Source organism: Colius striatus, chromosome 2 (assembly GCF_028858725.1).
Source record: "Colius striatus isolate bColStr4 chromosome 2, bColStr4.1.hap1, whole genome shotgun sequence".
Lineage (NCBI taxonomy): Eukaryota > Metazoa > Chordata > Aves > Coliiformes > Coliidae > Colius > Colius striatus.
The window spans coordinates 58,754,642-58,770,189 of record NC_084760.1 but is presented as its reverse complement, the minus strand read 5'-3'; the positions used below and the strand labels follow the sequence as shown (position 1 = coordinate 58,770,189).

The 15,548-nt window shown below is 36.1% G+C and overlaps 1 protein-coding gene across 1 annotated transcript in view; it reads right to left on the bottom strand.

Annotated features, from left to right (window-relative positions):
* LAMA2 (laminin subunit alpha 2) overlaps positions 1–15,548 on the bottom strand; it is a 361,557-nt gene that overhangs the window by 87,180 nt on the left and 258,829 nt on the right. The window contains exons 33-36 of the mRNA XM_061990653.1: positions 11,282–11,424; positions 9,647–9,745; positions 4,399–4,510; positions 296–458 (exon numbers count right to left, since the gene is read on the bottom strand). Coding sequence (XP_061846637.1) covers positions 296–458; positions 4,399–4,510; positions 9,647–9,745; positions 11,282–11,424 — 517 coding nt within the window. The remainder of the gene's footprint in view (positions 1–295; positions 459–4,398; positions 4,511–9,646; positions 9,746–11,281; positions 11,425–15,548) is intronic.

Below are 15,548 nucleotides of genomic sequence, written 5' to 3'. Positions count from 1 at the left end.
GCTATTCATCAGGCCTACAACAAGGACTACAAACAAACTGAGAAAAATGGCTTAGAATTTGATTAGAAATCTTGCCAGTACCTGAAGAGAAGTAATTTCCTAGGGATTTCTTTCTACATATGCAAGCATTTCCAAAAACGCAAGTGTTACATGAACAGATATGAAGAATTAGACTGCTTTTCTTCACATTTCTGTAAGCGTCAGCTTGAAAACTTCCTTGGAAGACATGATAATTACATTTACAAGAGTCAGGTATTATCACTGGGAGTCTGAAGACTGAGGTGTCTCTACTCACTTTAACTCATCTTGAGCTATTCTTTCTTGCATATTCAGCTCTCTACTTCTCATCTCGGCAATCATTCTCTCAGCCTCACTCTGTAGTTCTGGAAGTCTCTTCTCCAAGGTCTTGTCTTGGGTTCTGAGTGTCTCATTCAGTTTTATAGCTTCCTCATTTGCAGCTGCAGGAAGCCAAAAATATTTATATACGGAGTTAGTAAATAAAATAACAGCGGCTTTAAGCATTTGCCCATCAACTCTATCAGCAAGTGGAATGCAACTTGCACTGGTTATTCCTGCTGTGAAATGCAAAGGATGGTTAATACAATGATCAGTACAGTAACAAATGAGAAAATGTTACATGTTTCATCAAACCTTTTATTATAGTTCACTTTTAAACACAATAATTAAAGTCAAAAAGTCTTTATATCTAATATAAGAGATATATTGCTCCCCTCCTCTTCCTCCTTCTGACAGAAAGAATTTGCACTGATGCATTGAAACAGTAGAAAATCATCTGTTATATATTGCTCATAGAATTAAGGAGCAGGAAGTACAAGCAATGAAAAGTTAGATTTAAATTACTTTAAGAGAACTTTAACATATGTAAATTTTAGCATTCAGATGCAGTAGTGGTAGGAAGAAGAAATGATTAAGAAATTTTGGAGAAAGGAGGAGAAAGGAACAAAAGACACTCACAGATGTCTAAACCCCTTTAGAAGTAGATGCCCAGAAATAAGAAATAAGGATATGAAGACTGCAGTGATGGTACACTGTAAATGTATGTTTGGAACAGTAGAATTATTCCTAACTGATAAGGCTGTACACATGGTATCATATTCAAAATTCATCTGCCAGAGCACACCACAACATATCAAAATATACAGTTTCAGAAGGAACTAGAACATTTTCATTCCACTTTCAATTTCAATAGTTAAGATCACTTTAATATTTAAAACTTTTAAATTGAATCTTTAATATTTAAAATATTTTAAATTAAATCTTTAATAGAAGTTTAAATCAGTCCTCCAAACTACGATGAGTATTTCATCTACACATTGTGTAGGTTTAGAGTAAATTATGAAAAAAACTATGAAGATAAATGATGTCTACAGTTTGCTAGTGAGAACTTGATCTTTAATCGAGAGCGAGTTATGTGTGGGTTAGTGAGGACTAGACCTTGGAACACTTCTGTGCATTATATTATGTATTATTTCTAAGTTACCTTAGTTCAAGAATAGACTTTTTTTTTCCCCCTTTTTTAAAAAATCTGGAATAAATGAGTATTTATTTCTCCCTCAATATTTAACTTAAATGAGAATTGACATGTTGCTACCTCAGCTTTTATTGTGCTCAGGAAAACTGGTATCTTTATTTTTCTCCTCCATCTTCCTCTTATGATAACAGTATTTACTTTCCAGTCAGACTGACTGAGTCCAGTGGTGGTAAAAGATTTGGACATGGACAATATAAGGAAGAGCAAATCTGAGGAAATTCATCATTGAGAGCGAGAGATAGTTACAGGTACTCAAAAGCGCAGAAATTCAACCATCAGTTCAGTAGAAATAGATCAATGGTCAGAATATAGTTGTTATAAGAAACCACTGCAAACTTTGCACTTGTAATAACGAGTTTTTATGGTTTGAACAATGCCTTGCCTCCCTGATGTTTAAGGAGGCATCTTTCAGATCTACAATCATGTACTTCTGAGAACTGCCATTCTTAAACGTTGCCTTCAGTCAAGACAAAGAAACAAGTTCATTTCATCTTAAAGTTGTTGCCTGTTGGCAACAAGTACCAGGGAGCTCAGTGTCACAGATACAGGCCTGCATTCCTAGAGATTCAAAGTACTATATAGAACTTTCAGAAATCTGCAGTCTAAGGATTTGGTACAAGTAATGGGCATAAAGAACACCTGCAAACTGGTTGGTCATCTCACTCAGGACATCACAAGTGGACATAAAGTTTTAAGGAACAATCTGGTAATGTTTTGTAGGCCAAAAAGGGCTGAGGTTAAGAAGGTATGGTGCCAACAGGCAGTTAAAATAATGGTAAATTTTAATATAATCTAGGAATGACTAAACATATGGTGAAAATTTAGCCTCTATTTTTTAAAAGATGGTGATCTTGAACAAGAAGGCAATTGAGGATGGCAAGCAGAAGTAAGGACACAGAATTATCACAACCAGAAGAAGAATATTTTGAAGAACGCAAGTTGGAATAGTCAGAGAACTGTCATTCCAGAAACTTGAAACATCTGGTGCATGACATTGCAAATCCAGGAAGAAGACCATTTGACTGAGAACAAGAAAACATAGTACCAGTTTTGAAGATACAGGAATTCAATTATGGCCTGAGAACTTTCAAAAGAGTCTTAGTAGAGAACGATTGGAATCTGATTTGGAAAGAACTGGGTGACCTTTAAAACAGAACTAAGTAGATCAGGGTGAGGGTGAACAGTGGAAAATATAAGACAGTGAACTAAATACCAACAGAAATTTTAGCTGTAAACTATGGCTTTGACAGTTAGATATAAGGTATGAATGAGAAGAATATAGCTATACTATGACTCTCCAATGGCACACAGCCGTGAAAAAAAAAAGAAAATGCTATCACAGAATGTACTAGGAGAGCTGACATAGGCAGGTTTTACTGCTACTCAAGTGCAAGACACCGAAACAACCTCATTCCAATGCTTGTTACCTGTGCTCAGGAAAGATTAACCTAATTTTGACAAGAGGAAAGGAAGTTATATGAAAGTGAGCAGGGCATTTGGGTAAATATGCTTTAAGATTTTTGAGTGTAGAAAAAATGAGGGCCAAAGAGGAGGATGATTCCTTTCTATGAACATAACTGGGAGTAGGGGAAGGAGAAGAAGCACTAAGGGAGAATAATTTGAACTAAAGAACAAGGTTGGCAAAAGAACACATTATGATACACTGAACATGAATAATTTTATTTAGAAATTTGAAGGTTTGTAGTTACGAAGAGTTCTGAAACTGCCTAATCTTCAGATTGTTTGTATTTGTGGAAATTGTGTGTATTTGTACTTTGAAGAAGAGCATTAGAAAATTTATGGTAGCAGGGGAGTAGATGTAGCAACCCAGAAGCTATCATTCAGTCTTATGATCTTACATTTCACCTATTCTTAAAATGTCTACTTAGCCACTAGGCAAACACATTGATTTTGAAGTCTTTGTCTACTTCCAAGACACCGCATAAATTTATTTCACCTCCTCAATGTCTTCTAACTCTGAACTTCCTGTTGCTAAACCTGCTTGAAGAAACTTTTGCAGGTTTACAAACACTGGGAATAAACTTTGTTGAACAAAAATTCATTTAGCTCTTGTCATCCTCATCTTCAAATAAAAATAACGTGGTCTTTTGTTTAAATAAAACCAAAAAAAACCCTTGCAAACTGAAATCCCAACTGTAGTAGGATTTTTGAGGAAGAAAGGACAGATTACTATTTTTCAAGTAAAGAACATGTCTATGTTTGACAATAATTTTAATAATTATCTGCCCTTATTTTATTTAATAGCTTCATGAAATATATAAGGCTTGCTTCTCAAGGCCAACTTTCACTCCTAAGTGTTTATTGTATTGTTAGCTTGTGGAAGAGAGAGATTTGGCCCCATGCCACTGCTTAGGTAGGGTTAGGAGTCATTTGTAAATTCCAAGCAGCAGATGTTCATTAACATCAAGTAGTAATATATTTTTGAAGTAATTTTTGAGAATTAAGATGAAGTGTTAATCTATCAAGTGCAAAAGTTACACTTTACCAATACTTTATTTTATACTGCTTTGAAAATAAACAAAAGCTAAGCCCTCCCAGTTACTTCATCATACTAGCTTTTTGTCAAATAATTGTACAAATTCTAAAGGAACATATCCAATGTTCTGCTAGTCTTTCTGCATAATGACCAATACACTAACTGTTTATATAAATGGCATCTGTAGATTGGAAAAAGTCTGAAGAAAATTGACCATAGTTTCTTCACTCAACATTTAAAGCACATAACATTTGTCAGTGAATAAACTCTTCCTCAGTCTCAGACCCTCTTCCCCACCGTCCTTCAATCTTCTTGAGAAATAATTGGCATATTTTTGTTTTCCCAATACCTTCAGCAGCTTGGAGAATGCCTTTGACGAACCGTCCAAGAGATTTTGCTCTGTCATTAGTCCTCTCAGCATCCTGCCTGGTTTGCTCACCATCCGCTGTCACCTTGGTAGCCTAGTGATCCAAATTCAGGAAAAATATAATTAATAAACAGGACAAAGCTGTGATATTCCTACTAGCTGAACCTATATACAAAACTTTCCTCAGGCAAAAGATAATCAATGAATTATTGATCAGATGCATGGGAAATGACATGCTTTGTTCAAGTATGCAATTAAATTTTATTACCTTTTCCTTTACATGGAAATTGGAAGGCTTTATTTTAGGTTCTTGGAAACCCTAGCTGTGTGCAACAGCACACAAAGGGAGACAGGATGAAATTATTCACTGAATTTGCTTAAAGAAACATTGTTTGGAACCTTTTAATAAATTCTTCGGGGAATATCTTCCATAGTTTCACAATTGTACACTTTTTGATTGGCAAAATGCAGCAAAGATCATGACCTGTTTGCTTCCTCCCTGGAGGCATTCTCAAAGACACAGTTCATGCCAACAAGCAAGAAGAATTTTAAATCAATACATTAATTAAACCAAGCAAGAGAAAAGAGTTGGTTTTTCATTTCTAATGCTTGAAGTTGTTTGTTCATAACATATTGGGGTGATTAGTAAGATTTTAGCTTTATGTAACTAAATACTTTCTAATTTTATTGAATCACAACAGTAGCAGTAGGATAAAGATAAAATCTGCTGCAGATGTGAAAAACATGCCGAGGAAAGGAATAATCTTAAGATATTCTACTTAGCTCTCAAGGTCTTCATTTACAAAATGGGCGCATTTTTATTACAAAGCAGCTGATAGTTTCAAACAACAAAGTCTGGTAAACTGTATTGTACGGAAAAAGAAAAAAAAAACACCCAGATTTTTCCTTTGTGGATTGCATTTCCAAGAAATGTCTCAAAGTAGAGCATTATGGTCTTTTTGCTCTCCTGGGAGTGACTAGAAGGTCAATAATTCAAAATTAGCTTAGATTTTTCCTGAGTCAAGCTGTACAAACTGTTTTCTCACTTACAAAAAAACCCCTACAATTTTCATTAATAGTCAAATAGCATCACTGTAAAACATGTATTTTTGCCTGATTATCTTCTAGATATATCAGGAGATATATCAGGATAGCTCCATTTCTGAAAGGAAATTCCTGGTGATATCATACCACTTCTAGTTTTGTCTACTTCAGAGGAGTTACTCTGAAAGTAATATGGATATGATTCAGGTAAACAGAATTACACAAAAAGAATTAAGAACCCATACTGACTGGGAGGAGTTTGTTCTGTTTCATCCCTGTATCAGTAGAAGAACATGGATTTTAACATTTATACAGCTTTAATCACGCTGTTGGTTACTTCCTCTGAGACTTACACAGCCCCTTCCTGGATACAGGACTACAGTGAGCCATAAGAGGCAATTGGGATAGAAAAAAGGCAAATATACAGAATGGTCTTGATGGATCACTGCACTAACCCAGCTTGGCATTTCTGATGTTGTTTCATTCTTCATGTAATTGAGAACTACTTTACTATTTATTGTCAAATCCTCCATGATCAGCCTTTTATACTTTGGCTTTTACTTGCTTGGAATTCTTTTTTTTTTTTTTTTTTTGTTTTTAAAATTTTATAACATTTCCAAGTCTTTTACTACAAATAAAGTTTCATAACTTACATATACTTAGTTTTGATTACTCTTTCCACATTTGTGTTAATTCCAATTTACTACTTTAATCTCTCAATATTTATGACTGAATGCCATGTACCACATTTTTAATGACGTTAATATGTCATTGAACCGTTTTCATTTCCTCTCAGTGACAGTTCTTTTTAGTACTTAAACCCCATTCAGACCCACTGAAGGTTTTCTGTATTTTGCCATTGTTTGCTTAGCTGAAAAATAATCTTTCATTTCATCTAGCTTTAACTCCATAAACCAAATTAAATGGCAAACATCCTTCACACTGTATCTAGTCACTCCAGGCCTAATTAAATGTTCCCATAAAGCCAGTCTTCAGCATCTCTTTAAACAGGCACAACAAACTCTTTCTGGTTGAGCAATAAGGGTCAGGCAGACTGGACCCAGAGTAAGAGTCTGTAATGTAGATTCAAGAGGTCTGGTCATAAATAAGACTTTCTGGAAAAAAGGAGATCCTTAGTGTGCGAATCCAGTAAAGACAGTATCTCTGATCAGTGAAACTGTTTCAGTGACACTGTCAGCTTGTACTTGGTGATGACGGTTCAGTGGAAGGCCTTGACCCAATCTTAAGACTATTAGTCACATAGTAATTTAGACTATTAGCAAGTATTAACAATTACACATACATTTTTTGTGTTGGCTTTGTGTGCTTAGCCTGAGGTCTTAATCAAGCCATAAGAAGCTCCTCAGGGTGGCATCTTGAAGGAAGCTGTACAGCAATTTCTCTACCTAGTAGCTATAGATCACAGAAGGAGGAGTAAACACAGATTTTGCTGTACAAATGGATGTTCTTGTGTCTCCCTCCAAATGCTTCCAACTATGGCAAACTAAGTTGCCTTTGCTACTACTTCCAGAATTTTTTGTCCTCTGAGAAATTCAATGGTTCACCAAGTCAAAAGAAGCATTTTGATCAAGAGGAGTGATTCTGACCCTTGTCTGTAAGGTTTTGAAAGTATCTAATTAGAAGGGAAGAGGAGGTTTTGACTAAAAGCAGTGAACTGAGAAGTAAAGAGTTTGAAGTCTGCCTCTGGTAGTAGAATGTAGGAATGTGCATGCAATCATGTAAGAATGTAATTAGTGTAGAAAGATGTAAAGATCTTCAGTATGGTAGAGTGAATAACGGAAAGAATATGACGGAAAAGAAAGAAAAAGAAGTGCTTCACTGATGTAAGAGATCATTGGTTGATAAGACACCACAAGGAAGCAAATCCTCCAAAGGTTTTGTAGCAACTAAATACTACACTATATATTTTATCTGAAAATGGAGATAGATATATATATATTTACCTGAATAGGCTCCTCACCAATCCTCATAAACCTCCTTCTTCATCACTACTGGTTTCACTTGGAAAATAATAGTGAGCCTACATATCAGATACAGGGAAAAACTTAGCTATCTGTGGTTACTGTGTGCTCCAAATGTCAGTCATTGTGTGGTTTTAAGCTATCGTCTCCACTTAAAAATAAGACCTGAACACACTACATCAGGACTCACTCTACTTTTTGGGACATTACTCCTATTTATAAACATAGAAAGAGAGGGTAGGACTTGCCACCAGTTTTCAGTCTCCAAATTAAAAAACCCAACTGTAATCCAGTTAACAACTCTCTGTAAGGACAACTGGAAATTATAAGGCTACTTACTCATTGAAACAACAAAAAACTGCAGAAAGAGAAGCATAGATACTCTGGGCACTGCATTGATTCCCCTAAGATCACACCTTCAATATTTTTCCTTCAAAGACTACTAGTCTACAGAAAGTCAGGATTTTCAAGGTCATCTCCGTGGTGGTTAAAATTTCTTTAATTTTTCAATTTTTGTTGGGGGGGCAATTGAAAAAGGATACTAAAACTATTAAGTATGCAAAGGAAAAAATCCAAACTTGTCTAAGACTGAGAAATTTTAATACAAGAAATATCATCTTCCCTGCCTGTAGAATTGTCAGGAGTTAAAAATCCACCTAGACTTAAAACCATTATAGCTATTTTTGGCAGAAAAATAGAAGATCATATAGGAGTAGAAACCTAAACTTTCTTTACAATTGCAATGAGAGGGTGTATAAACAGATCCCTACATATGCACGTGTGTAGGTGAACAGACTCATATGTACATGCACACATGTGCAAAAATGGTACAGATGATTTCCTATTCACTACTCATAATAAAATTTCAATAAAATTAAATATAATACAAACAAACAAACCAGTTTCTGTAAGAATTTTTTGTCACATAGGCCATGAACAATTTTAACACAGGATGCTAAAACTGTATGGGATTTAGGTAAATTGAATATCCATCAGTAGAGTAATCCATGTCTTTGTTATTTGTCTGTTTCAATTCACAGGAGAACATCCATGAACATGATTTTTGTTAGTCCTTCATATTAATCTGCTTTGGACAACTCTATTTTTATTGTAGCTTGTCAGTTTCCCTATTTTTCCTCCACTAGGTGGCACAATTTATACTTTTTTCTTAGACAATATCTTTTAATGACCAGTCAGCTCTACTTCAAAATAAAATCTTCCTAATAAAGAGTAAATAGCACATAATTTGAAATCCAGAAGATCCTCACTACATTCATTAATAAAACATAGAATAAATACATTTAAGTTAACTCACACATCTTGTGCATCTATTTGAATTTCCCCTTTAAACACTGCCCCCATTTCAATTACTTCATTCACTGACTCATAATAAGAATTTGTTATTTGTTAAACCAGGACCACCACTTCCTTGCTATGAAATTTCTTTAAAGTCTGTGAATTAGGGCAGGCTACCATTTGCTCTACAGTTCCTAGTGAAACAAGTCAACACAACAAATAATAAAAAATGGAAAGTGAAACTGAAAACCAGCAAATCTTTGCCCTATAATACGCTTTAAATGGTTGGGCATGAAGTAACTCTGAGGAAAGTAAGGTTACTTGTATTGCAATGGGAAATCCTAAAAGAGAAAGAGGCTGAGAACTATCTTGAGACAGTTAGCTCAGTAGATTTGAAAGGGAATATGATGAGATGATCTTGCTCATGCAGAACAGTCTTACCAGAAACAGCAATAATATTGAGAAGAAAAGGAAGAAAACTAGGTAGTTTAGCTTCTGAAAGCCTCAGATAGTGAAAGAACTACTCCAGATACATGAGAAACTGTATGGTAATTTAATGGCTTTGTTGCCATAAAGTTTGTAATGTAACCTGTAGCTGAAGTCCTGAGAAAGCCTCTAAATGCTGTATCAACAACTACTTCCTTTAGAGTCAGCTTTTACAAATAAGCTCATTCCTGGGTGCTGTGTATGAACATTATAAAGTTTGTTACATGATTGTAAAGTTTTCTAGAAAATGTATCTCAGTGTATTGGCCCACAAAAAAAAATGGTTGTCATAATTTGAAACATTGAGACTAAGAAGCATCTTATAATTCATCTATTCATTCATGTTTAATTCATGCTCTGAAGATTTCTGTCATTATGCAGCCTTAACCAAACCCATAGACCCCAAAGTGATCACAGGCTTACTCTTGTCAGTAGTTCATCCATTTCTGTCACCAGGGTATCCAGATTTTCTTGTGCTAGCTGAAGAAGTCTCTCTGGTGCTCGCTGAGGTGAAAGCAAATGCTGTTGGAGAAGTGAGGAGGAAGAGTGAAAATCTGTACTTAACAGATCTCAGTGCTTCCAAATATTGTAGAGAAGCAGCATTAAAAATTTCCTTTTCATTACAGTATGCAACTCCCTTTTGTCTTTGACTTGTGTCAAATCCATCCAACATATTTTCTCATGAATCTTGACAGCTCTGCATAGTTTAGTGGAAAACTTGTAAGCATGGTAGGGAACATAGAGTATATAAAAATACATAACCACTTTATGGACCACCTGCATGAATACCATTTTATTTGTATGCAACACGTCTTCTGTGCCTGAAGTGTAACTCCTTGCATATATATGCATATATAATATATAAATATATATATTTACACACACACACACAATTACTACTGCAAGATTTCTTCATTAAAATAAGTAAAAATCAATAATTTCAATAACTACCAACCAAATCAGGATGGAAGCAGATTTGCCAGTCTTATTCAATATCTTCATGAATGACCTTGATGAGGGGACAGAGCGTATCCTCAGCAAGTTTCTCATTGACACCAAACTGGGAGGACTGGCTGATTCCCCAGAAGGCTGTGCTGCCATTCAGTAGGATCTCGACTGGCTGGAGAGTTGGGCAGAGAGGAACCTCATGGAGTTCAACAAGGGCAAGTGCAGTCCTGCAGCTGGGGAGGAACAACCCCATGCACCAGTACAGGCTGGTGGTAACCTGCTGGAAACCAGCTCTGTGGAGAGAGACCTGGGAGTCCTGGTTGATAATACATAACCACTTTATGGTTATGAACATGAGCCAGCAATGTGCCCTCGTGGCCAAGAAGGCCAATGGCATCTTGGGATGCATCAAGAAGAGTGTGGTCAGCAGGTCGGGGGAAGGTTCTGCCCCTTCTCTGCTCTGCCCTGGTGAGGCCTCATTTGGAGTCCTGTGTCCAGTTTTGGGCTCAAGACAGAGAGAGAACTTCTGGACAGAGTCCAGTGCAGTCCATACCAAGATGATCAGGGGACTGGAGCATCACTCTTAGGAGGAAAGGCTACAAGATCTGGGTCTGTTTAGCCTGGAGAAGAGAAGACTGAAGGGGGACTTTGTCAATGCTTATAAATACCTAAAAGGATGGGTGTCAGGAGGGTCATAGAATGGTAGGAGTTGGAAGGGACCTTTAGAGATCATCTAGTTCAATCCCCCTGCTAAAGCAGGTCCACTCACACCAGGTCATACAAGAATCCATCCAGGCTGGTTTTGAAGATCTCCAGAGAAGGAGATTCCACAATCCTCCTCACAGTAAAATAGTTTTTTTGTATGTTTAAATGGATTTTTTTTGTGTTCCAGCTTCATCCCATTACCCCTTGACGGGGTGAGTCTTTTTTGTGCAGTACTCAGTGATAAGACACGGGATAATGGCCACCATTCTGCAATTCGGTGAAGTAATTAAATATTAAATTTTTCTTTTCTCCTGAACTGTCTCATGACTTTTGTATGTTTGAACAGATTGAAGTACAGATGTACTCAAGATGTGTTATTTATGTATGTGAATACTGTGAACATACCTTTAATTCCTGTGTCATATTCTCAAAACCATGCAACATTTTATATGGAGCAGGCAGTGGACCACTAAGATTAACATTCAGGATCATCTGGTTTAGCCGATCCAGGTCACTGAGTAAGAGTCCCGTACATTCATCATCACAAGCTGAGGGGAAGAACGGGAAAGCTTATTAATTCCTGCTAGATGTTTAAGACCTATGTTTAAGTTAGTAATTTTAAGGCACACATACAATTCTGTGGGAGGTAATACTCATGTCAGATAATTTAACCCTAAACTATAACATGAAATAAATGGAAACAATAATGATGGAACAGGAAAGACTTTATTGCTTAGGTCTTGGGACAAGACCAAAATTGGCAGGTTTATCTCACAAAAAAAGGAAATAATGTTTTCCATTATGGACTAGCTAATATAAAATCCTAAATTAGACAAGCCATTTGTATGAAGTTTGCAAAAAGTGGACAAATAATTTGGAAAACTTAAGGAGCACTTCAAGAAGTATAGTATGGTTGTGGTTGAGCATATAAAAAAAAAATCTAAGGAAATCTCACAATTTACATTCCTTTTAGCCATATAACAGTATGGCAAAGCATGCTAAACTCTCAAGGCAGACGGTAGAAAGAGTCCAGGTAAAAACATTGATAATTAGCTTTTAAGAAATATTTCCCTGCCTTCTTCCATTAACCAGCCTACAAACATTACACATAAGGTTTCTTTCTCGTAAACACTCTTTAGCATGAAAAACACTGGTGTGTGTTGTGTATACCAAAAGAAGCTTGTATTCCATACCCCACTTCCTATTACCTATCACAAGAAATTCTCATAACCTTAAACTTTTGCATAATTTATGCTGCTGACTGAGAAACGCTTCATCCTTAAGAACAGAGTTTTGGGAATGCCTTTGTGTTTCCCTGCACAAAGATGGTATATAGAACTGGCAAACCTAAGCAACATCTCAGGAGATGGAGCAAACTATGAAACAATGAAGTCACTGGTGGTGTTAAGACAGACTGAGGTTGTACCTAATGTTTTACAAGAATGAAAAATGTATTTATTTCAGGAACACTCCTAAGCTTCTTAATGGCTAAAACCTCCACTAAACAGTGTGTATGGTTCTGTAGAAAAAGAGAATTAATTTTCAAGAGAATTACAGTGGGCTGGGTTTTCTTTTGCCCTGAAATCTATTCCACATGTAGCTTAATCTCTTTTTTCTTTAAAGTTTTCAAAGTTATTTAAACTTTGTTCTTATTCTTTAGGTTGTCTGTTCAATGCAGTTGAGTTGAGTGAAATACAGAGAAAAGAAGAATGATTACTAGTTAAATACACCATGAAACTCAGAGGATGATTGAAAAGCAGACAAGATAGATGTTGGATTAGTGCAGTAATGAAGTGGGTGTAGAAAGCTAGATATTGTTATTTTAAGGCCTCCTTCATTGCTTCCATTTGCAGACTCCTGCTTCACAGTATATTTTACATAAGCTGAACTGCAGTGGAACTTCTCTGCAGTTGTTGACTGTGAGCATGATACATTCTGATGTGTGTTTCTATGTGAAATCTAAAAAAAAAAGAGCTTGTTATCATTCCAGCTCTTGTCATCTACGTGCTTGCTTTTAGAAGTATGACAGAATGAAAGGAAATTGAAGTTTTAGAGACAACTGAATGCTTTAGCTAACAAATATCTGTTCCGTAGCTGGTCAAGAGGTAAGTAGATTTGATAATCCTTTTACAGGATACGAATAAGAGATAAATAAAGTAGATGAAACAGGACTAAGCTACTCCAATGTGCAATCTAAAATGTACTGTAGCATGATTATATTTTGTGAGACAAAATATTTCTGTGTCTAACTATAAAATTATCAGGACAAATCTATGTCTAATATTAACAAAATTCAGCACTAAATTCAGATCATTACAGTAGTGCAAGCATGTACGAGGCAAATCATGCAGTCAATATTACAACAGTCCGGCAAGCAATTAATGCAAATTACTTCATTTTGCATTTTCACCACACTTTCCCATGCACAGTGAGACCTGTCAGAATTTTGACTTACCTCTTGTGAGAAGCATCTCCAAAGTATGCATGCCAAAGAAATGTTTTTTTAAAAAACTAATTGCTCAAGTAATAAAAGATATTGATCAATCTTAAGAAGAGAAAATAAGGTACAATAAAGGAATCACATGTTTGAACCACAATGTCGTTCTCCTTCATAGAATCATAGAATGGTAGGGGTTGGATGGGATCTTTAGAGATCATCTAGTCCAATCCCCCTGCCAAAGCAGGTCCACCTATCCTCCTTGAATATCCAACACAATTTTGCTTTAATACATTCAATACTGTTAAGATTCATATACAACTTTTGATCTAAGGGCAATCACGAAATCTCTTATATGAGGTGGTATCCTATGATAGTGACTTCTCAGTTTCTTCACAGTTTCTTCAGTATTGTTGCTTCATAATAAAGTGTTGAACTACTGTTAGACTTGTTAATCTTTTGGCTGTTACCCCATTTTTCCCCATTTTGGCAGTGGCCTAGCACCAAATAATAAACAAGCCCTCATTTGCCCCCCAAAACAGAATCCCAAGGAAGTTTTAGCTCCCTTGCCATTGCTGCCAGTTTCAGAGAGTTTGCATGACTGCTCTCTCAATTCTGTGAAAATTCAGATCCAGATCACAGTCTTAAGTACTAACTCAGGTTTATTTCCCATTTCTATTATTTGGAAAGTCTTATTTGCTGGTTTTGATATATATGAGTACTGGTTAGGTTTATACTGTGCTTGAGTTGGGAAAAAGACATTGGAGTGTGAGATTAAGCTCAACAGGACATCAAGCATCAAAAAAAAGGGAGAACAACTGATAGCTTATGAGGGCCTAGGTCAAGTAGGGGTACCTGGCCCTTATTGAGCACATGTAGACAGATAAACAGTTGTTCAGCACACAGGTAACATTAATTCTTATAGCTCTGACATAAAGGCTCACAATTTCTGTTGAACTCAGAACACAACACAGCAGAAGCTAGTCCAAAACTTCACAGATCTGATGTTATACATGGTATCTTTCTTTTTAGCTCGCTCTGTGAAGGTTTGTGATAAGAAGCTCCCAGCTCCTGCTGAATTAAGGACTGTGTAGGAGCTAGGAGATGCTTCTTTTCACAGATTCTTCAAGATCTGACTCTGACAGAGGTAGCATCTCTGATTAGTTCTTAATTTGGAAGGGCTGAGATCATGGAGCTACTCCCTATTTTAGAGGAAAAAACCTTGATTCTGCCAGGACTAGTGGCTAGGTGCTCCTTTGTTCTCCTGAGAGCAAAACTGAGTGGCAGCTGGGAAAAAATCCCATTGCAAGCATCATTCTATGTAGAATACAATATTTAAGTGTACAAGACCTGATGTTAAAGGAATCTGATTATATAATTTTCTCCTTCTACCAATATCAAATGTTTAAATTCGTAAAGATGTAAGTTTGCTGACTGCAGCATGGTTGAAGGTCCATTTATAAAAACAAGACTGAGTTACAGAAAAATTCCTAACAACAAAATACTTGTTTGATCTCTCTATGTCATGATTGCTTCTTGTTAAATGTTAATCTTGTACAGCAGAACCACACTTACTGCCTTAGGTTTTCACTTGACCCCAAAGAATATTTGTGACAGGTGCATACATCTGAGGAAAGACTTCCTAATTTGTATTGCAACAGAGCTCAAAACGTTTAAGCCAATTTTTTTTAACTCCTCATTGTAGTTATGATTGGTAGTATGAAAGCATTCAGAGGTGAATTCTGATGTCCCACATGCTTAAAAATAAAGCCCTGCAGTTCTCAATAGGATGAGTTTTTATTTCCCTAAACGCTGCAGAGTAGCAAGCAGTCACTGTCCTAATATTGTAATCTAAAGTTCTTAATTTTAGGTAATACAAACTCTACAACTGAAGTGGAATGTCCCAAAATATATTAAAAAAATACACATTAGAATTACTAATCTGCAGGCTTGTAGCTCCATCTTTCCACTTAGTCTGGTCAAAGCTCTTTGGGAAGGATGAATGAGCAATACATACTTTGGCTTGTTTACATATTTCTGGTATGTACATGTAAAATATGGATCAAGCAAATACTAATGATCTCAGTACACCTAAGTGTGCTGGGTACAAATTAACTGTTCATCACACAGTTGTGTTACAGACTGGAATGGTAGAGTATAATTAAGAAAACAGAAGATACATATCTTCAATGCTGTAGTGATTATAAGCCAGTCAGCAATTGCCAGTTGACAACT